The sequence below is a fragment of the Caenorhabditis remanei genome, chromosome I (genome assembly GCF_010183535.1).
Source record: "Caenorhabditis remanei strain PX506 chromosome I, whole genome shotgun sequence".
Lineage (NCBI taxonomy): Eukaryota > Metazoa > Nematoda > Chromadorea > Rhabditida > Rhabditidae > Caenorhabditis > Caenorhabditis remanei.
The window spans coordinates 2,004,771-2,028,693 of NC_071328.1; the positions used below are offsets into that span (position 1 = coordinate 2,004,771).

Genomic DNA, 23,923 nt, shown 5'->3' on the forward strand with positions numbered 1-23,923 from the left:
GAGAAAAACTAGAAATTTTTCAAAAAATTACATAAAATTCGAGAAACCGGTGCGAACAATAGGTGAATACATAATAGAAGTAAAAATTTGGCTGGAAAAAATTGAAAAAATCGATAAAAACCCGAAAATAAGTAAGCAGTTTGTTTTGAGAGAAGACAAATATGATACAATTTGAGGATTTTCAGACAAAATGAGGAAAATAAGGCAAGAAGTGAAATGAGAGGAGAGGGGAGTGGAAGGGGAATAATGGTGAGAAAAAATCGATAGTTTTTTGCCGATAAAATTGGGAAAATCGATAATTTTTGGTCGATAAAATTTGAAAAAAAGTGGGAAGAAAATCGGGTTTTTGTCGATAAAAATCGGTAATATTTTGTGATTTTTATCGATACACTTACGTTAAAAAACAAGCAAAAATATGGATTTTATCGATCAACACTTTTTTCGATTATTTTTTGTTTTTATCGACAAAAATCTAGTTTTTTAGTTGGAATCTGTCGATAATTTATTTTTTCGAAATTCCATTTTTATCGATAAACACGTATTTTGCAGACAAAAACCGACGGATGTCGATAAACTGTTGTTTTTATCGACAAAAATTGAGTTTTGGGTGTTTAGCCAGAAATTGTCGACAAAAATTTATCGATGTCTCTCTTTTATCGACTTTGATACGAAATTATCGATAAAAACTTCAATTTTCACATTTTTATCGATAAAAATAGGTTTTTCCGCCCATTTTTATCGATTTTTATCGACAGTGTCTACATATGATAAGCGACATAAATGGGATTGAGTTTCTCCTCCAAAAACAGTGACCGTATGGTACTTCTCAACTTCTCGCCGCCCGGTCCGTGTCGAATTGATCCCGGATCGACGACGACGACGACTCCGACGATAAGATGATGCTCTTCTAAGACGGCCGATGTGATTGCTGGCACCAGATCCAAAGCGTCTGATTCTGTTCCAGTACACTCGGCGGCAATGACAACCAGATGGTTCCATGTGAACACGGCACTGCAAAAATTGTAAAATAATCTATTAAAATTTTAAAATTTGCCACATTTTTATCGATAAAATGCCCAATTTGTGCGGAAAATTAAGTGAAATTTTGTGATTTTTGAGGTTACTTGAAGTGGGCGGGGCTTAAAAGAAGATTTTCGAAAGAAAAATTGATGTTCTCGGCCACCGGGAGGCTACAGTAGTCTTAACGAAAAACGCGGCGAAGGCGCACCAGACATTCCTTTTTCATAAAAAATGTTCTAAAAATTTCGATTCTCAAGTGTGAAAAACGCGTCCGAGGAACGCCAGTCATTTGAAATTTCTACTAAACACTATGAACACAGAAACGCGTCTCAGGCGCCCCAGACTCTCTCATATTTTCATTTTTCATTTTAAGAGACGCGCCAACGATACGCCAGCCTTCGAAATTTGGAAAATCAAGAAAGCGTCAACGTTAAGCCAGCCTTTACAAAAAGCTAAAAACGCGTCAATGCCACGCCAGCCTCAGGAATTTCGAATATTGAAAAGTCTAGAAACGCGTCAACGTCACGCCAGTTTTTGGAATTTCGAATATTGGAAAGTTGAAAACCGCGTCAACTTCACGCCAGCTTTCCTCAAAAACTTCAAAACTACCTAAAGACGCGCCAACGACACCCCAGTTTTCAGAAATTTTGAATCTTCGAATAACTGGGGAAAGTCGAGAAAGCGTCAAAGTCACGCCAGACTTTGGAATTTCGAATATTCGTGGAGGGCTCCGGACCAGTCCTCAAAATATGATTAAAAACGAGCCTACGGCACGTCAGACTCCCTCAAAAACCTCAAAATAAGCCTAAAACGCGTCAACGACACCCCAGCCTTCTGAAATTTTGAAAGTATGAAAAATCAATAGAGCGTCAACGTCGCGCCAGCCGTCCTTAAAAACCTAAAAACGCGCCAACGACACGCCAGACTCTCAAAAGTCTCTAATTTTGATTTTCAAGTGAAAAACGCGCCAAAGGTACGCCAGACTTCGGAATTTCGAACGTTTGAGAAAGTCTAGAAACGCGTCAACATCACGCCAGATACCTAAAAAGCGCAAAATAAGACTAAAACGCGCCAAAGGTACGCCAGACTTCGGAATTTCAATATTTCGCGCCAACGACACGCCAGAAATTCCAAATTTTCCCCAGAAATGTCAAAAAAAGAGAAAACTCACGAATTTCCAACAAATCGATGCGCCTTCGATACGGTACTCTCCACATCGAACGGATGATATCTCATTCCACGCAGAACTAGACTCTCATTGAGTGCTCCGACGACGAAAACGGCGTCATGAAGCTCCCCGTGTTCCGTTATCGATTGAGTTTGTCGTAGGAATCCGAGATAACCGGTACGCGCCCATCGGGTCTTCGTATCGCCCGTCGTGAGCCGCGCGTTGTACACGTCAGTATTGACTTCTTCGGTGAACGCCGCACCGCCCGTTCTGTTAAGTGGCGACGCGTTGTGCACACTGGCCACCCAAATCTCTCCAAGATGCGAATCGGCGCATTGCCCTCGGGTCTCCGGGTTGGCGATGGCAATCTTCACACCGGGAAGCAGCTTTCCACTTTCTATCAGTGCGACACTATGCGGTGCTCCTTTCCCCACAAGGGATATCCGATCATTACGGAGAGCTCTGGCATCCACATAGACCGTGGAGGGCTCCGGACCAGACGCTCCTTGCATACAAATCGCCGCGTTGACTCTCGAGGAGAACGAGGTGGAAATCGCTCTATTATTGAGAGCCAATGGGGCGAAAAGTTTGCAGAACGAATTCATTAGAGCAATCCGTGGGCGTTCCTCCGCAATCGCCACACAACTTCTCAACATCGCAAGGTTGCAACCACGCTCCTTTAGACTCTCCACCGACGTGGCAAGCTGTGTGACACACGAATTGATAGTAGAGTACGTGGTGAACGCATCTCGAACTTTAAGATTCGATAGTGTCGTAAGGAATAGCGATGGCTGGGCGTCAACTTCGCTTGGGGGGATTAATGTGGTATGATGTCCACTATAAACGGAAGATAGACACCATAACACCAGCGAGATCCCCGAGTACGGTGGAGCGCAGACGACCACATGGCGACTCGGGTATAACTCAGAGGACACTTTGACACTCTTGCATACAGTAATCGCGGAGGCCTCTGACATGGAGGATCCTTGAAGTTGACCGGATGAGTTGATAGAGAAATCCAGGTAGCATATCTCATCTTTCGACGCGGCGCCGGAACTTCCAGATGTCGTCGTATCACTGGCTACCGTATTCTTACGCCTCCACGAACTCGGCGCATCCTCCAAATCCAAAATCATGGGCCACGCATTCGAATCGATGGAATGGGCGGCCTCTTTACTCTTCAGAAGTTTACTAACATTCGCTGGCGCCAGAATCGCCACCGCTTTACTCATATCGACCATCATCCTTATCGGTCCCAACGTCGTATTGAGATCCGAGGCGACGGGCGGTCTGATACAAACCGGTACGAGACCCGCCGACAGACATCCGAAGAACGCGGCGACCAGATCGATGGATGGCGGGAAGATCAACGCGACGTGATCTCCTCTACTCAATCGTGCTCTATCGGTGAGCAGACCGGCGATTCGTTCCGCTCGTTTCAAGAGTGTCGCGCATGTCGCCGTGTCTTGTTCGGCGTTTTTTGCGGTGACCAGGGTGAGAATACGGTGGTCCGGTGAGGTTTGAGCACGTGAGCGGAGACATTCCAGTAGGGGGAGCGACTGAAAAATAGTGAAATTGGAGGTGGTCGAGAAAATGAAAATGTGGAAAAACGAAAAACATTTACCGAAACAATGGGTGGCCGAACATTTGCATTTTCTAGGCCACCGACCGAAAAGTTAGGCCACCGAGTTTTTTTTTCAAATTTCAATTTCCACGGTTTTAAGACTCGTAGCCTAGTTTTTGCAAAAGTTCGGCCACGACTTTATTTTCAAATTCCAATTTTTACGACGTTTTAAACCATTTTACATAGAAAATACAGTTCTTATTGCCAGAAAGAGTTTGGTGGCCTAACTTTCGTCCAGAAAATGAAAAAAACTAGGCCGCCTGCACTTTCATGTTCACGATACTTCGCAGGGTTTTCAGTGGTGGCCGAACTTTCGCAAAAACTCGGCCACCACTTATTTTTCAATTTTTTTTTCGTAATTTTCATGGTTTTGGCGCCGTTTTACGTTGTTTTAAAGCGAAAACTTGATATTTGAACAAAAATCATGGCCGATTGGGAGGTGGCCGAGAAAATGAAAAAGTTCGGCCACCGATTCATTGCCTACATTTTCATGTTGTAGGATACTTCGCATGTTTTCAGTGGTGGCCGAGTTTTGGCAAAAGTTCGGCCATCACTTGTTTTGTTTTACGTTGTTTTACATGGAAAACCTCAGTATTCATCTCTACAAGAAGTGTGGTGGCCTAACTTTCGCATTTTCTCGGCCACCAAGCGGAGAAAATGAAAAAGTTAGACCACCAAACAACTTTACACGAGGTTTTCCATGTAAAAATCACTTTAAAACAACGTAAAACGTCGCCAAAACGTGGTGGCCGAGAAAATGCAAAAGTTAGGCCACCTACTGCATTTTCCATGTAAAATGCTAAAAAAAAAAAACGAAATTTCTTCCGAATTTTTTCTTTCAAAAAACCAACCGGTTCATCATCGATATTCCTTCCCTTGGCGACGGCAATGCGTACTCCTTGTACAATATTTCCGACGAACATTGCCGCCGGTCCGACGTCCGCTTGTCTCTCCCGGGGCTTCGGCAGATTCAACACACAATTATGGGGACACATCAGAAGAGTACTCGGATGGAGATCTCCGTTCTCGAATCGTTGTTTCGTCTCCGATACGTGGACTCCGCCCAGTGGGGTTTTCGGCAGATGATTGGCGGGCACGAGGGCGCAACAGTAGATTCCCACTTGGTGGATTGTGTCGATGGCGCGGAGCACTCGGGTGATCCACTGGAAAAAAAATCATTTTTATTTAGTTATACAGCCTCAAAAATTGGTGGATTAGAAATGGCCTAATAACCGTTTTTTTGATGGCCTAGAAACCCAAAATTAGGCCACCAAAGTGTTTTTGCGTGGTTTCTACGATTTTCGAACTCTGGTGGCCTGGAATCCGAAAACTAGGCCATCAGAGTATTTTCAATAGTTTTATATCGTTTTTTGTAGTTAAAACTGCAAAAAATCAACAAAAGTTGAATTTTTAGCCAAAAAGTTCAGTTTTGGGGGCCTAGAAAACTTAAATCAGCGAGTTTTTTGGCAAAAAAGATGACTTTTAAAATAGAAATTTCAATTTTTGACAAAAACTATGAAATTTTCGGAAAATCAGAAAATTTCAGTTCTGCGGCCTAGAAACCCTAAACTCGGCCACGACCTAAAATTGCATTGTCACCATTCTTTCGATCAAAATTGGGGTTTTCTACAACGGTGGCCTAGAAACCCTAAACTCGGCCATCGACTTTTTAGTTCAAAAAACGACACTAAATGTAGGTAAATGGAATTTTGCGTGGCCTAGAAACTCAAAACAAGGCCCCCAAAGTGTTTTTTACGTGAAAAATACCGTCTTTTTCAATTTTTAACCAAAATTTCTAAAATTTGAAAAACCCATATATCAAAAACTACGCCATCAAACAATTTGTCAGGGGTTTCTTCGATTTTCGAACTCCGGTGGCCTAGAATCCAAAAACTAGGCCATCAAAGTTTTTTGTCCCGATTCTCGATTTAAGTTCGAAAATTTACAGTTTTCGACCGAAAAACGTCAATTCTAGCTCAAAACTATAAAATTTCGCCTCCTCCTCAGAATAATTCGGTTTCTGCTCATTTTGGCCAAAAAAACCTCGATGGCCTAACTTTCTGATCGGTGGCCAAGAAAATGCAAAAGTTCGGCCACCGGGTTTTTTGGTCAGTTTTTGCATTTTTTTTTCACATTTTTCGGGGGAAAAATCGACGAGATATCCCCCTAGCAGAGTTGCGCGGAAGTGATTTTTTCTAAAACGGAAGTCGGAAGTAAAATTTGTAATCCGGAAGTCGGAAACCTAAGCAAAATTTTGAAAACGGAAGTCGGAAGCCGGAAGTCGGAAGTGAAAAAACGCCCGGAAGTCGGAAGTTGGAAGTCGGAAGTAGATTTTTTCGAAAAGATTCAAAAACTCCTAGATAAAGTTCATAAAATTCGCGAAAATCAGTGGAAAATTAGTTTTTGGCTGAAGAAAAGCCTATTTTCTGTCCTTTTAGACCATTTTTCCATGCATTTTTGCGAAATGCACTTTTCCGAAATCCCACAATTATGGAATGACGGAAGTCGGAAGTAAACATCCGAAAACGGAAGTCGGAAGTAAAATTTTCAAAACGGAAGTCGGAAGTCGGAAGTGAAAAATAGCCCAGAAGTCGGAAGTCGGACTCACATCAAACGCCTCCTCCTCAGAGCAATTCGGTTTCTGCTCGGCCACAATCACAATTCGTTCATCCCGCAACACACTCGTCGAGAACACACAAATCCTTCCACGATACACAAATTTCATCGGCTCGACCGCCAACACCGTCGCAATAATGTCATCGGCCGAGTGATACCTTCCAGATACCGCCAGAAGACTTTGACGACGTGCCACAACGAATACCATTCCATCGGGTCCCATGAATCCGATGAGACCACTTCGAACATAACGGACGGCGCCGATTGGTTTACCGTACTCTCCGATTGGTTCCACTTTGAATGTGTGCTGTGTTTGACCGTCCAATGCCCAATATAATTGAGCCGTCGAATTCGCGGACACACAGATTTCACCGATTTCATCTGCTTGACACAGGCGGTTCGATCCGTCGATTGCCGTCACGACGACGACTGCTCCGGCGACTATTTGACCGGCGTCCTGCAAAAATCAAAGAGCGTGGCCTAGGAATCCAAAATTAGGCCACCGAACTATTCCGGTGGCCTAGAAACCTCTAATCACCGGATTCTACCGAGTTTTGATGAGAATTTTGAGCTATTGACTAAAAAACAATGGAGGGTGCGTGGCCTAGAAAATGAGAAAGGTGGCCTAGGAACCCAAATATTCCAAAATCGTGAAAAATTGAACATTTTCAATTCTTAGGTGGCCTAGGAACCAAATTTATCGCAAAACCACAAGATTTTGATATGGTGGCCTAGGAACCAAAAATTAGGCCACCAAAGTGTTTTTCGTGTGCTTTCTACGATTCTCGAACTTCTAATCACCACTTTTAAGCGTTTTTTTCAAGCTTTGGTGGCCTAGAAAACTCCAATCAACGGGTTCTAGGCCACCAAACATAGAAACTTTGATTTCTCCCCAATTTTTGACAAAAAAGAGTATTAAAAAAAAGGAAATTTTAAAAATTTGGAAAAATCATAACATTTTGATTTGGTGGCCTAGAATTCCAAAACTCGGCCACCAACTTTTTTCGACCAATTTCTGTTCCAAAAATGACGAAATATGTACGTAAGTGGATTTTTCTTGGCTTAGAAACCCAAGCATCGGCCAGATACGGGATTTTTCGGCCACGGGTCAAATTTTTTAAATTTTTTAGAAAAAATGTCCAAAATTCGAACACCACGACTAAAAAGTGTTAATTTCTCTCGATTTTGGAACAATTTGGATCAATTTTTCCAGTATTTTCAGTTGTTTTCATCAAATTTAATAAAATTTTCAAAAAAAAAATGGTGGCCTAGAAAACCAAAACTCGGCCATCATACCAACCTGCAACGTCAAACTAGTCAACGAGTTCTCCTGATCGACCCGCACAACACAATGACTCAACGCCGACATCGACAGTACGCCCCGCCCACTTTGGCTTCCCAACTGAGCGTTGCCCCGCCTCCGGATCGAGATGGTTCCAGTTTCTGAGCTACCAGCACACGGACACATTGCATCAGGGCGTAAATTGTAAGGCGCCGGTGAGAACGCCGCGGCGAACGCGTCACACGAAGAAAGTGACCACGGATTGGCACCGTCAGCCACCAGAAGCGTCCGCAATGACGACAATGAGATATCTTTGTGATCTCGAGTGGCGAGAAGTGCCCAGTGTAGATCACGTGATTTGACGAGTGCCGTCGTCGCTTGATACTTTGAGACCATATGCATCCACGTCGCCGGATTCATTTTCATTAGGGAGTACGGTACGAAGATCACGCGCATTCCGTTGAAGACTGACGCGAGAATCGCGTGCCATAGGCCGACTTCTCGTTTGAAATCCACGACGCATACCATTGTTTCGTCTGAACAATATAATAATAATAGGGATTTGCAAAAAATCGACTGAAATTGGTTGAAATCGGTCGAAATTGGCTTAAAATTGCAAAATTGTTCGTGTAGTCCTTGCGGACAAGTGAAATCTCAGATTTTGAAACTTTTAGCAAAAAAATCGGATGGAATCGGTCGAAATCAACTGAGATCGACTGAAAATCAAAAATGCCTCCGTGAAGTCCTCGTGGACAAGTTCAATTCAGATTTTGAAGTTTTTTTTTCGGAAAATCGGTCAAAATTGGTCAAAATCGACTGAAAATCATAAAATGCCTCCGTGTAGTTCTCGTGAACAAGTCGGGATTTAAGTTTTCGAGTTTTTCCAACTTTTTCGGTCGTGTTTCAGTGAAAATCGGTAAAAATTAACTAAATCCAGCGTAAAACATTAAAAATCAAAAAAGAGAACTTCCTTGTAGTCTGCGTGGACAAGTCGGTTTTTAGTTTCATCAGGATTTTAAATATTTCAATATTTTAAGCGATTTTCTCGGTTTTTTTGTCGAAAATTGGACCCTGACGTGGCAAAAGGTGACCAACAAGTTAAACTTTAAAATATCGAAAAAAATTTGACTTGTTCACGAGAAATACACCAACTTATTCCGTCAATTGTTCGATTTTACGTTTTAAACGACATCAATTTTGTATTTTTCTTTTATTAAGTAGTAAGGACCACAAAAATTGATAAGAATCCCTTGAAACGCAAAATCGCCTCGTGTACTCCTCGTGGAGAAGTCGGCGGCGCGATTTTGAATTTTTCAGTGATTTCCCATCAATTTTTGGTGTTCTTACTCCGTTTACGGATAAAAATACGAAAACACACAAAATTGATGTGATTTAAAACGTAAAATCGCGGAAAAACATTGAAATTTGCAGAAAATTTATAGATATGGCTGTTGTACTCCACGTGGACAATCCGTGTGTCAATTTTTTTCGACGTCTTAAAATTTAACTTTTTACAGTACTCTCTCACCTTCTTTATACTCCATGGCTGTGGTGAGTGCACGACAGTGTGCAAAGACGGCTTGTCTCGTCACACAAACTCCTTTCACTGTTCCATCATTTCCAGTCGTATACTCAATGTATGCAATCGTTTCATCTGCTAATCGAGGGGGTGCCGTCCAATCTCTCGCTGGTTTTGACTGCAAAAATCAAAATTGATTTTCTGATTTTTTTAGTACTTTTTTATCGGTTTCTGGATTTACACAGCCATTTTCAATTTTAAACCAATTTCGACCGATTTTTTGCCAAAAAAACTTCAAAATCTGATAGCTCAAAGTCGATTGTGTACTCCTTTGGGACAAATTGAGAGTTTCGAATTCCTGAAGTCTTGTCCGCGAGGAGTACACGATTGATTTCAAAAAGTTCGTTCAAATTTGGACAAAAATCATAAAGAATCGGCTAAAGTCGTTCAAAACTGTCAAAAGTGCGTCGTGTACTCCTCGTGGACAAGTCAGAATCCAATTTTCAAAAATACGCTGATTTTATTCGTTTTTTCACAGTTTTTCGCTAAAAGAAAACCGGGAAAACTCAAAAAATTCAAAAACTCAAAATCCGACTTGTCCACGTGGAGTACACGGAGGGTTTTTTGATTTTCAGTCGATTTCGATCGATTTTAACCGATTTAAATCAAACTTTCTGCGAAAATTTTCAAAATCTAATATTGAACTTGTCCACGTGGAGTACACGGAGGGTTTTTTGATTTTCAGTCGATTTCGATCGATTTTAACCGATTTAAATCAAACTTTCTGCGAAAATTTTCAAAATCTAATATTGAACTTGTCCACGCGGACTACACGGACACTTTTACAATTTTGACCGATTCTAACCAATTTTTCCGCAAAAAATTTCAAAATCTGAGATTTAACTTGTCCAGGAGGATTACACCGACAAGTTTTCAATTTCGATCGATTTTGACAGATTTTTATGCTAAAAATTTCAAAATCTGAGATTTGACTTGTCCACGCGGACTACACGGGAACTTTTTTGATTTTCAGTCGATTTTAACCGATTTTGACCAATTTTTCTACTGAAAACTATAAAATCCGAGATTTCAACCGATTTCATCCGTTTTTTCCCTAAAAATGTCTCCTTACCATATGCTCGGTAACGGCCCACCACAGTCTCGGCCATCCTCTAAAATCCACAATTTCATTCGCTGTTCCAGTGAGTGACGTGGATCCAGAAGGCGCCGAGAACACAGAAGACGTGTTCACCTTCTTGGGTAGTCCCTTATAACACGACTCGGAAGTCAGGGCGACTTTCACTCCACAATTTCCGAGGAGGAATCCCAATTGAGCAATTCCAGCTTCCCGTTTCGACGATGGCATTTCCACGGGGACAGGGATGACGCCAGCTTGAAGACATCCGTAAAACGCCGCCAGGAAATGCAATGGCTGAGTATTCGGGTAGATCAATGCGACACGATCACCGGGTTTACACATACAATTCTTCGTTCCATCCTTATTAATTTGCACCGTTTTCGTCAGTAACATATGAGCCACTTTGCCAGCTCGACTATGAAGTTTTCCATATGTCAGTTGTGTCGACGGTTTCGCCGATTGATCCAATACCATTGCCGCCACATTTTTCGCCGCCGTCGTACCGAATCGATGGAATGCGCTGTCCAAACTTCGGGGCATTGTGTTATTTGTATTGGAATGGGCGGCCTCTCCTCTCACTGGATTCATGATTGTTCCCTCCGGACGGGGAGCCTCTGGATCACGGATTTTCGCCATCGCTTCTAGTTCAGCGTCATCGTCGTTGTAGTAGTCTTGAAGCGGTTTGCTTCGTGGTCTCTGAAATGAAACAAATGGGTTAACGAGTGATTTTTTTTATTGGTTTTTCAGAGGATCTTGGACCCAAACCTGTAATCGGGTCTCTACTATACTCGGAGTTTCCCCCAAACATGGGAATTTTAGACTCCGCCCCCAAAACAGGACTTGTTCTCACGAATAGTGTGCACTCGTCATATCTGTGCTGTTTTTGAGGGCGGAGCCTAATTTCCGCAGAAATCTTTTTTTTGGAGAAACTCTTTTTAAGTGGGCGGAGCCAGAAGCTATTTACACACAACTTGACTATAGACGGTTTAAGCTATGAGGCAGAGTTTCGCGGAAGTGGTTTTTTCAAAAACGGAAGTCGGAAGTCGGAAGTAAAATTCCAAATCCGGAAGTCGGAAGTCGGAAGTAAAATTCCAAATCCGGAAGTCGGAAGTCGGAAGTGAAATTTTCAAAACGGAAGTCGGAAGTCGGAAGTGAAAAAATGCCCGGAAGTCGGAAGTCGGAATTCCGCGCAACTCTGCTATGAGGATACCGTTTCTGGCGTCAAATTTCGCTTTTTTTTAAAACAATTTTAAGAGGAAACACCTTTTTTTGAATGACCTACTCAATTTTTTGGACTTTCGTTTTTAAAATGCGTATTTTTCTGAAAATCTGTCTGTACAGACTTCAGACCACCAAAAAGCCATTTCCGAGCCGAGAAACCTATATCTAGTAGTCAAAAATAGAGGAATCCGAAAAAAAGGTCATTTTTCAAGTGGGCGGAGCTAAAAAATTGATTATATAAATAGTTTTAACTACTATCAACTCATTTCTAATGTCAAAATTAAAAAACATTTTCAGCTGAAACAAGGTGAAACTGCTGAAAATCTCAATTATGAATGTTCAAGCCGCGATTTTTGGTCCCCGACTCAATCAAAACATCTATTTTTCAACAAAACCGTCTGAAAAACATCTCGAATTTCAGAAAACAGTCATTTTTAGAGCTTAGGCATGTTCCAGGTCTCTGAAACTGGATGTTCACTTATTTTCAGTATTTTCAGCGTCAAAATACGAAACTAAATGCACTTTCGAATGAAAGGTGTCAAAATATCGTTATTTTGACACGTTTAGCCTCAAAAACTGACTAATTTTCCTCTAAAAAGTGTAAAATTTCTGATCCCTGTTGCGGACATCCGGACTTCTCGGACACGCAGATAGACTGTCAACAACCAATCAATTTTTATCGAGTTTCTGGATAAATGACAGCTGTTTGGGGTCTCGTCGTGCACTTGTTTATCGTCTCGCAACTTTTTAGTATTCCTGAGGATTGGAATTTCTCTCGAGGATTCAGATGAAAGGGTCAATAAAATGTGTTTCAAGAAAAACTCGAATGGAATGCGGAACAACTGATGACTCGACATTTGGCTCGTTCATTGACGTCACTTTTGGACGGACTGAAATTCGAGATTTTTCTGCTGGCAGCTTCTCTGTGTATCTGGGTGTCCAGATGTCCTTGATACTGGAATTTCCAGTTTTCAGACTTCCAAGAAACTCGAGAACTGACAGGACTTTCCAAGGAATCAAAACTTCAGATTTCAGTGACTTTGCGGTCCAAAAACTATTCTAAATCTCATTTTTGAGATTTTCCAGTTACATAACCTTTAAGGGCTCTGAAACAGTGAAAATCTAAAGGGAACCGTCAGAATGTTCGGATGCCTTGTCTATCTGTGTGCCCTGACATCCAGATGTCTTCAAAACTCATATTATGTAAATTTCAAGATTTCAAGCATATCAAAACGCAAATTTTCATCAACCTATGTCAGTAATGTCCCCGTAAACCGTTATTCAAAGTAGTTCAAAGTCTTCAACTTTCTATCTGTGTGTCCAGGCATCCAGATGTCCCCAATACTTTATTCCTCTCAATTTCTAGATTTGGTAGTTTCAAAGGCTCAAAATCTCATGATCTATGTCAAAATGGTCAAAAGTGTCCAAAATTCGTAATTTCTTCCGGAAACTTCAAATTTTCAGGTTTTTGAGTAGTTTTCGCCTTTAAAGAGTGTCCAGAATCTAGTCTATCTCAAAATTTCCAGATGTATACAATGCATACAACGTCATATGTCTGTCATCACTTCCTCTTCTCTTGTGTCAATCAATCAAATATGTAACCAAATCCATGTTTTCAGTTGTCTCAAGTATTCTCGTGTGTCTTAACCTTTGATCTCTTTTTTTTTTTTGAAAAAGTCCAGATTTTCATTCTGATTCTAAACGAAAACATGTGAGTGAAAATCGAACACAGATGTGTGTCTCTGTTCTGCACAAAAAAAAATCTCCAGATGTGAAATGTGAGTTTTATGCTCAGAGAGGGTGGAGAAACGATCGAAAATTGGGGATAAAGAGACATCTGGAGTCTCAGACAGAGAATACAGACAGAAGAAAAGTAGAAAATCTCGAAAATTTCAAATCCGACTTGTCCACGCAGACTACACGAACACTTTGACTAGTTTGAGCCTATTTCCACCGATTTCGACCGATTTTTTTTCAAAAATTTCAAAATCTGAAGTTGAACTTGTCCACGCGGACTACACGGAGGCTTTTCTGATTGTCAGTCAATTTCATTCGAATTTAACCGATTCTAACCGATTTTTCGGCAAAAAAACTTAAAAATCTGAGATTGAACTTGTCCACGAGGACTACACCAACATTTTGACCATTTTAAGCCAATTTCAGTCGATTTCAACCGATCTTTTTGCTAAAACTTCAAAATCTGAGACTAAAACTTGTCCACGCAGACTACACGGAAGTTCTTCCACCTTTTCGCCTTGAGAATGCTGGCCTAGAAAACCAAATAGAAAAAATTCGGCCATGGCCACACTTTCAACATTTTTCGGACAAAAAATTCACGTTTTTGTGGCCTTTTTCCGAAATCCCAGTTTTGCACAATTCGGGGCTTAAAACTAACAGAAAATCACAAAAATTACCATAATTTCACCAGAAAAAAAACGGAGAAAACGAGTGATTTCGTCGTTGTCGTAAAATGATGGGTGGGGTTGAAACAACAAAAAAAGAAACGACGAAAGATCGAAAATGAACTGGTTTCGAGACACATCAGGTGAAATGGGAAAGGAGAAGCTAATTATACACATGGAGTGTAGACGCCCTATCTCTCGTCGGGAAAACGGTTTTTTTCTGACAGTTTTTGTCGGGGGGAAAATAGAGAGGAAAACTTCCTGATCACTTTCAGATTGTTATTAGCACGGCACGCATCTTACAATCGCGTTCTACCGAAACCGAAGAAAATTGTGTGCGAAATTGAGAGACTCAGAGAAAAAGAGACAGTTTTCAAGCACGTTTCAGTGGAGCGCAGTTGTTAGAACTGTGCCCAGCTAATAGACCAGGGCTGTGCGGCAACAGCTTTTTTCGGCAACTCGGCAACTCGGCAACTAGCCAATTCATGCTTCGGCAACTTTCGGCAACTCGGCAATTTGCCGAAATTTGAACTCGGCAACATTCGGCAACTTTCGGCAACTTTCGGCAACAGTAGTATTTTTTTTACTAAAGTCTCATAAAAAGTTATGTTCACTCAAACCTAATAACAAAAATCTACAAATGAGACAAGAAATCATAAAGAGAGCTTGTGAAAACACTAAACATTCTTAAAATCAACTATTTTCCATTAATTCTATGGTTTTTGTCAAAATCAAGACTTTTTTGAAGTTACCGCCGAAATTCGACTACAGTATGTTAAATTTGCATGGCTAGTTTTTTTTTCCGCGGGTCTTGCCCAGATTAAGTCTTTTCACTGATTTTTTCTGTAAAATTGCAAAAATTTATCACGAAAAGAAAATTTAACGTTGTTGCCGAGTTGCCGAAAAACTGTTGCCGAAATTCGGCAACCTCAAACTGTTGCCGAAACATGAGTTGCCGAATTCGGCAACGGCAACTCGGCAACTAAAACTTCGGCAATTTCGGCAATTTCGGCAACCGGCAACTTGTTGCCGCACAGCCCTGTAATAGACTCGGTTTCGAAATGTGTCAATTCTGAAAAGTCCAAGTTTCGACTCGTTTTTTTTTGGTTTCGAGCTGTCCTATAGGAAAAGTTCCGAAATGACTCGGTTTCAAAGTGTCCAAAGGATCTGTTCAGTGACTTCTCAGTTTCGAAAAGTCGGCAGAGGACGATTTCACTTTTCAATTTTGTGCAAATGCGCCTAGCAAACCATTGATTTCAAATTGAAATTTTCAATAGGGCGCGATTTCTCTAAAGAACACAAATTTTGTTGAAACCTTCAAGGTTTTCAGGGATCATCACCATCACATGTGTTGATGTTTTGTTTCTCTCTCTCTCCATCTCGTAACTCATCGATTTAGAAATAAACTTTTTTTCTTTCGTTTCGTAGAAAAAAGTTATGATGAGACGGCAAAAAACATGTTTTTCAGTGTTTTTTCTCACTGAAAATGCGAGAGAAACGAGAGCTTTGAAGAAGTTCTAAAAGCAGGACGGTTGGAAACCGAGAATTTAGTATGCTTCGAAACTGAGACATTATGGAACCGTTAATGTGCGCGGGCATGGTTTTTATGACAATTTTTGCGTTTTTGGCACTTTTCCAAAGCCCGGGGCACATTAACGAATAACCAAGGGAGTCACAGACATATAACTCGTCGTGATCTACAATTTGGTATACTTTTCAGCACATAAAGAGTCACGGGAGTTACGTGGCGGCCCATATTGCAAGTATGCAGTAGAGCGCATTTGCCTTTTTTCTCAAAAAAAGTCACAAAAACGCCAAAAAAGGAACAAGTTTTGGCGAAAACTACGGCGGATTTCCACATCAAAGCTACACATGAAGGTGTAATCGCGCTCTACCAAAATCGCTTCTAGATTACGAGAAAAAGCGTTCAAACCCAATTTCTCAATACGAAGTGCGGTAAAGCGCATTTTCACTTGATCCACTGAGCTAGTCAGATAGAGCGCGACTACCGGTAACACGATGTGTCTGAGAGTATTGCGATAGAGCGAGTTCACATTCATTCGACTTCAAAAATCCCGTCAACTGGATATTCTAAGAGTCTAGTAGAGCGCGTTTGCCAGTTTCCTCAAAAAACGCCATTGTTCGACAATCTGGCGCGCCTTAGACACCTTTTCCAAACAATTTTCAAGCAAAAAACGCTCAAAAATTATGCGATTTTCGCCTATCTGGACGCTTTTTTCACGATTTTTCGTTATTTCTATTGAAAAACGTGTCTCACCGCCAACTCATGAATCGTCTGATTCAACTTCCACTTCTTAAATCTGTGTTGTCGTCGTGTCCATCCGATCGTCATCTCATCCTCCTCATTCTTCATCTCTCTCTCTTCTTGCTCCGTACTTTGTCGTCGTACAAACGACCATTCGTACTCCTCACCACTAGAAGTGCTTGGCGCCGAGCAAGAGTTGCTCACAAAGTCTCGATGACGTCGGATTTGTTCTGAGCTCCGTGTTGCCCTTCGGACAAATCCTGGGACAAAATCCACCGAAGACGTTACCGTAGCACCGTCATCCAGCAGAATATCATCCTCATCACCATAACTCGGCTCACAAACATGATGATATTTGGGTAGTGGTGGCCGAGAGGGTACCAACGATGCGGTGGACGGTGAGGCCGATGCGTATCCCTCCTCCGCCGATCGCTGCTGTTTCACCTTCTTCTCTTTCAGCGATACCGCTTTGCGAGAGTGAAGTTGAGCCAAGTATTCCTTGTGATTCTCACTGGATAGCTTACGCGACGCGGGGCTGAATAAAGATGGTCCCGTTGAGGAGACCGTCTGTCTCAGGTATCGAGTTTTTCGGAGTGCCATACTCGGAAAATACACCCGAGATGGGTGTTCAGTTGACATTGGGGAAGGGAGGGAATATAAGAAATCGAAGAAGAAGAAGAAAAAAATGCGCTCTGAGCCGCTGAGTCGAGAGATAGGAGCCCCGCCGGGAAAAGTGGGCGGAGCCTATTCTTTCGGATATCGGATCCATCGGATGCTCCGCGAGCTCCAAGAGTGAGAGAGAGAGTGCTCTTGGTCAGCTGTCACTTAGTCAGAAGGCACACCGAGCCGGCTCTGGGCTCCGGGGGCTCCCAGAGAGATAGAATTTTCGGGAAAATTTTTTCCCGCGGGGGACCAAGATTCCTCTCTGCTAATTGGTCATCCCCTTTGAACTTTTGCAAACGGAAAAATTGAGGATAGAGTTTCAAAATGCACTTTTCGACATTTTTTCAAAAAATTTCAAAAAATTATTGGCCACGCCCACTCAGGGGGCCTTGAAACATGAAATATTGAGACAATTCTCAAAAATCGTTTCAAACCATGTCTGGCGTGCGTTTGGCACCAAAATCAGAAATTTTCAAAAATGCGCCAAAGGCGCGCCAGTAAGGCCAGAACTGATATTATAGGGTTTCAGACTGAAAAGTTCTGTATTTTCAACGTGTTATAGAGAAAAACGCGCCAAAGACGCGCCAGCGAAGACTTTAGTGTGCAAAGAAATCGAGGGATTAAGTTTCAAAATGTACTTTTTGACATTTTTTGAATAAGTTCGAAAAATTTTCGGCCACACCCACTCAGGGGGCCTCGGAAAATAAGAAGAATCAAGAAAATTATCGGAAAATCGGTGTCTGGCGTGCCTTTGGCGCTAAAATGCAAGCTTAGAAAGCGGCAAAGGCGCACCAGCCGAACCTAGATCACAGAGATTTTCAGAAACGCGCCAAAAGCGCGCCAGCTAGTGAAATTTTTTTGGGATTTCAACGGAATTTCATGATTTAGGCCACGCCCACATGAAAAATACAGAAAATTCTGAAATTAGACATTTGATACATTTTAAGCCACGCCCACTCAGAATATTTCCATTTTTGAAATAAAAAATTCAAAATTTAGGCCACGCCCACTCACCTGTAGAGCATTGACAACATTCTGAATCTTCGACGACACTTTCGTCTGTTTGAGAGCTGAAAAGAAGGGAAAATTATCAAAAAAGTTAGCAAGAGGCTGGCGTAACGTTGGCGCGCGCGCGGTAATTCTCAAATTTTCGATGAAAAAACAGCGAAAAATGCTAGAAAATCGCCGAAAAAACATATTTTCGACTATTTGGCGCGCCTCGGACGCACTTTTCTCCGATTTCGATGGAAAACATTAAAAAATGATGAAAATGAGCCTATCTGGCGTGCCTTGGACGTTTTTTTTTTCTATTTTTGCTCTAATACGCCATTTTACGATAATCTGGCGCGCCTTAGACGCCTTTTATAGAAATTTTCAGGCAAAAACCTGCTGGCGCGCCTCGCACGCTTCTTCTCCCGATTTCGATGAAAAATGCTATAAAATGAAGCGATTTTCGTCTATCTGGCGTGCCTTGGACGCGTTTTTCCCGGGATTTTTCGCTATAACTCACGCAGAACAGCATTCTGATAATCATCACCGGGCGAATCGGGAATTCTTCCATGACTTCCTCCATTATTCCCTCCGCCGATTGTCGTATTCACATAGACAGCCTCATCGTCGTGATCGTGATGGTGATCGTGTAGGGACGTTGATTCCTCAATTGTTGTCTCGATTTCCTACAAAAAAATGGGGAAAATTGAGTGAAAATATTGAAAAATCTAAAAGTTTAAATCATGTCTGACGTACATTTGGCGCTAAATTTTGAATTTAGAAAGCGGCTAAGGTGCGCCAGCCGAACCCAGATGCCGATGTGTCCGAGATTGTCAAAAATGCTCGCCAGCTAACACCAGTGGATTTCAGAGGGAAAATATTCTAGAGAAGGCGCGTCAAAGGCGCGCCAGCTTCAATAATTTCCTAGTGTTTCACATGTCTGGCGTGCTTTTGGCGCTGAAATGTAAATTTGGAAAGCGACAAAGACGCGCCAGCCGTTTCTGGATACCAACATATCAGAGATTGTCAAAAATGCGGCGAAGGCGCGCCAGCTAACGTTAGAACTGAAATAATGGGATTTCAGAGTGAAAATATTCTAGAGAAGACGCGTCAAAGACGCGCCAGCCGAATCCAGATGACGATGTGTCCGAGATGGTCAAAAACGCGCCGAAGGCGCGCCAGCACATTCTGGATCAGAATACGAGCAAAAAAACGCGTCGAAGATGCGCCAGATGACATGGTACGGAGTTTTAAAGTAGACGAAACTATGCATTTTCACGGATTTTTGAATTGAGAAAAACGCGTCAATGGCGCGCCAGGCAATTCTAGTTCTAACTATGCATCGAGGAAACGCGTCGAAGGCGCGCCAGCGAAGCTCTTTCAATCATTTCATAGTGTTTTTCACCAAAAATGACGAATTTTCACAGATTTGAACTGAGAAAAAACGCGTCGAAGGCGCGCCAGACGGGGGTGTAATCGTAGTGATTTAATGAGGGCTATTGATGGGTTGAGACGGGCGGCACGGGGGTGATAAAGAAGATAAATGGAAAGATGAAAATAGAAAAGAAATGAAGATAAATTGGCTAATCAATGGATGAGGGGGAAGGAGGACTGGTCAGCTAGAGAAAAGAGACCATTTTTCAAGGATTTTCAGATTTTTTTTCAGTGAAAATGGCGCCAAAATTCGAAATTATTTTTTGCGAAAAGAAATCAAATTTTGGGTCTTTTGCCGTTTTTCACAATATGATTCATAAATGAAAGAAAGTTTGAAAAACCATTACAAAAAACCGCGTCAAAGTCACGCCAGCCGGGTTTTGAAAAACCCGTCTGGCGTGCCTTTGACGCGTTTTTATCAGTAAAAATCCGTGAAAATCCGTCATTTTTGATGTAAAACACGATTGAAATTATTGAAAAATCCTTTCTGGCGCATCTTCGGCGCGTTTTTTTAGTTTGGTGTCTAAGGCGTCTCAGGCGCGCCAGATAGTCAGAAAATATTAATTGTATTAATTTTTGAGCGTTTTTTTGAAATTTCTGAAATTCATCGATCCGTTCACTTCAATGCACTGTAAAACCCCTACCATGTTATCTGGCGCACCATCGACGCGTTTTCTTTGTTCTCAACCTGATCCAGAATGGCTGGTGTGCCTTTGACGCGTTTTGCTCAATACATGGTCAAAATTAAGAAACTTTCACTCGGACATCCCATAATAATAGTGCTGACCTTTTTACTGGCGTGTCTTCGGCGCGTTTTTGGAGCCAAAATTCAAAATTTTCCGAATTTTTTTCTCAAGTTTTCCTATTTTCAAATGAAAACGACGTACCTCTCGATGCGGTGAAATCCTGATGGCCTCTCCATCGGTCACAATAATTTTACTATTTCGATAGTCTTGTCGTGACACTCGAATCACTTCTCCACTCGGTGCTTTCGGTCGAATTCTCGCTTGAACATACTCTCCGTAGTCCTTTTTTTGTTGCTGAAAATTTTAAAAAATCAGTTGGAATAATAGGAAAAACTCCAAAATGTTAACAAAATCCTAAATTTTTGGGTCATTTTTTCGCTGTTTATTGCAGTAAATAGACATTGTTCAACTCAAAATAGATTTTTTGACTGAAAAAACTTAATTTGCGGGTCACTTTTTAGTTAAAAAAAAAACGCTATTTATAATCCCAAAACGGACGGATGGAAGAACTTTCCGTGGCCTAGAAAAAGAAAACAACAAAAAGTTCGGCCAGCTGAGACCGATTTTGACCATTTTCGGGCTGAAAATTCGCGGTTCGGAAGGGGTTTGGCATTTCGGACGATTTTCAGACAAATCTGTGTTGTAACCAAAAAAACCTCAAAAATCTCGAAAAATAGTCAGAAAAACAGCATTTTTGAGCGATTTTTCGTCCAAAAAGTGCAAAAATAGTAGAACTCCCTTAAATTTCAATATTTGTTCATGTTAAAAATTGGAATTTTTGTATTTTTTGCGTTTTTTTCAACATTTTCACTTAGAAATTCGAGAAATAAAAGAAAATTTATATTAGCACGACACGCTTCTTACAACCACGCTCTACCGAAACCGTGAGAAAATTGTGTGTCGAAATTGAGAGACTCAGAGAAAACAGAGACATTTTTCAAGGGTGTTTCGGTAGAGCACAGTTGCTAGAACTGCGCGGAGATAACAGAAAATTAAATTTTTTTATTTTTGCAATTTTCCCTCAAAAACTTCAAAATATTTATGAAAATTAACAAATTTAGGGTCATTTTGGTCGTTTTTGCAATAAAAAAACCTTTTTTATCTCTAAAAACCTTTTTAAAAATGATTTTTTCGCAATTTCTCACTAAAAATCGTCCATTTTTCCAGAAAAAAACTCACATCATGTCGATCCCTGTTCTCCTGAACTAATCTCAACATATCCTCGACAGCTCTCTCTTTTCTTGTCCCACTTCTCCGTTCTGCCGTATTTTTTGATATTGGCGGTGGGGGGACCGCATTTGACGACGTCGTTGTTGAGGGTGTCTCCTTTTTCTTGTTGGACACTGTAAAAACGGGTTTTTTGTTGAAATTATATAGAAAAAAAGAAGATAAATATGCATATTTGATAAGCGTCTTGTTGACAGGAATTGGTGATACAAATAGGAAAAAAAAGCAACTTTTTTGAAAAATTTCGACCATTTAGCTCCATATCCTTCTAACATACTAATTTAACTGCGTAGCAACTCGAAATTTCAAAATTTCAGTTTTGTATCAAGATTACACACGAATTTCGCTGAGTAGCGGCTCAGAGTGAGTTCCCTCCGTATCGCAGCTATGTTGAAAAATTGGCTGCGTAGCGACTCAGTACTACCAAACGTTCAATATTTAGAAAGATTTTCAGCGGATATTGATTAGAGCGCGTTTTCTAAATTTTTTACACGATTTTTCTCCAATTTTCGATGAAAAAAGCAAGAAAACCGCAATAAAACCTATTTTTGTCTATCTGGCGTGCCTTAGACGCGTTTTTCAAAAGTTTCATTTTAAAAAACTGTGTACAATGAATAAGATGGAAGAACATTTAATTTTCAGACTATCTGGCGCGCCTTGGACGCTTCAAAAAACGCCATTTTTCGACTGTCTGGCGCGCCTTCGACGCTTTTTCCTAACACTAACTTTGTGGAAGGTAGAAAATTGCAATTTTCCTCAATTTCGATGAAAAACGCTCGAAAATGACACAGAAAATTGCGATTTTCGCCTATCTGGCGCGCCTTGGACGCATTTTTTCAGCGATTTCAATGAAGAAACGAAACTTACACAACGAAGAGGTCCTCGGCGCAGTTTGTGGCGGTCGTGTCAGTGTACCGTCCTTCTTTCCGAGAGTTCCGCCATTGATACTATCCTCGTCTTCGGATGACGAATCTGCAAAATGAAAGTTTTAAAAAAAAAGTACATTTTTGCAGCTCGACTACTGTAGTCAAAACTACAAAATAAAAAATGTTCTCAATTTTCCTTCAAAGTTCTCAGTTTTAAAACGAGAACAGTTCTAGAACGGTCGTTTTTTCATTTTGGCTGCGTAGCGACTCAAAATAATAAAATTTTCAGATTTTTTTTGTTTCGAATCGTCTCGAAGGCGTTCGAATATATTTTCTTTCATTTTTTTCATTTTAGAGTGTTTTTAATGGAATTCGAGAAAAAATGCGTCTCAGGTGCGCCAGTTAGTCGAAAATGGGTTTTAGTGCGACTTCTAGCATTTTTTTTTAGCAGTTTTTCATCGAAAATTGAAGAAAAATCGTTTAAAACCTTGGAAAACGCGGTCTAATCAATTTTTGCTAAAAATTGAAATTTTGAGATGCTGAGTCGCTACGCAGCCAATTTTGCAACATAATTACGCCTTCGAACCAGAAGTCGAAATTCCATGCAACTCTGGTTCGGACACCTCGTTGTCATATATGATCGCCTGTGTATCCGCCACAAAGTGCCATTGGCTGCGTAGCAACTCAACAAATCATAACAAGACAGGAACCCGATCCTAAATTTAGGATCTTTTCAAACTACAGTACCCCCGATCCTATGGGTAAATTGGCTGCGTAGCGACACAACATTACTTAGGAGCTGTTTTCCTAGCATGATCTCTAGATCTCTACAACATGTCTGAGTCCATCTGTATCTCTATGAATCCGGATGTCCATCAACATCAAAAACTCACAATAAGCACTCTGTCTAATCGCCGTCACCCTCACCACTCGCCCATTAACTCTCAACCGTGTAATCTGCGGTGACGACATGGAAGGCGACGTCGGCGGAGCTCCTGCTCCCATCGCCTTCCTCGCCACCATTTTCGGTGTGCTCCGACTCAATTTTGGAGACGGTGGAAGTTGAGAGGCGGGACGACGTGTAGTGGGAGACGGTGGCGGTGGAAAGACACGTCGATGAGCCGACGGTGTCGACGGGCTCCGTTGAGCCGGTGGGTAGCCGACGTTCGCCTCGAATTTTGGCGAGAGCGGTGGCGTCGCTTTATGGGGGTTCCGGGCGACGGAGGCGGGAACCGATGTCACAGCGATTATCATTTTTATCGATTGATTGATTGATTTTTAGGTGTTCATACTGGAATTTTAGCAGGGATTTACTGGGGAAAACGAGAAGAAAACGAGGAGAGCGTTTAATAATGCGTCAAGAGGGTGTAACATTTTGAGGAGGAGGAGGAGGCAAATGGGGTAATCAAGCGGAGTAATTATAGGGGCTAATTATGGATGGAAAAGTGTGAAACTGCTAAAAAACGGTGGCCTAGAATTCCACCAGGTGAAAAATCTAGTCCCTGGTGCCCTTTTGGTAAAAATAGAGTAGGAATTCGTAATTCTAGGCCACCAGAATTCTCGGATTTCTATAACCGAGAAATATGGTGGCCTAGAATTACACCAGAATGGAAAACTAGTCCCTCAGGCGGATTTTCATATAAAAATTTGTGAAATTTACAGCAAAAATGGTAATTATTCACTAAAATTTCAGGTTTTCCACATATTTTTGGATCGGATATGCGTCGCGTCTTGGCTCAAA

At 41.4% G+C, this 23,923-nt stretch overlaps 1 protein-coding gene across 1 annotated transcript; it reads right to left on the reverse strand.

Moving 5' to 3' along the window:
• Nucleotides 1–758: 758 nt before the first annotated feature.
• Nucleotides 759–23,436, reverse strand: GCK72_000265 (uncharacterized protein; the record flags this gene model as incomplete). The annotated part of the gene is made up of 14 exons (XM_053722373.1): nt 759–1,011; nt 2,192–3,747; nt 4,664–4,975; nt 6,421–6,885; nt 7,729–8,246; nt 9,239–9,407; nt 10,362–11,063; nt 16,269–16,823; nt 17,934–17,989; nt 18,430–18,595; nt 20,231–20,383; nt 21,269–21,432; nt 22,184–22,288; nt 23,076–23,436. 14 exons carry the CDS (start codon nt 23,434–23,436, stop codon nt 759–761), a joined length of 5,535 nt encoding a protein of 1,844 aa, XP_053591018.1.
• Between the last annotated feature and the right edge of the window lie 487 nt (nt 23,437–23,923).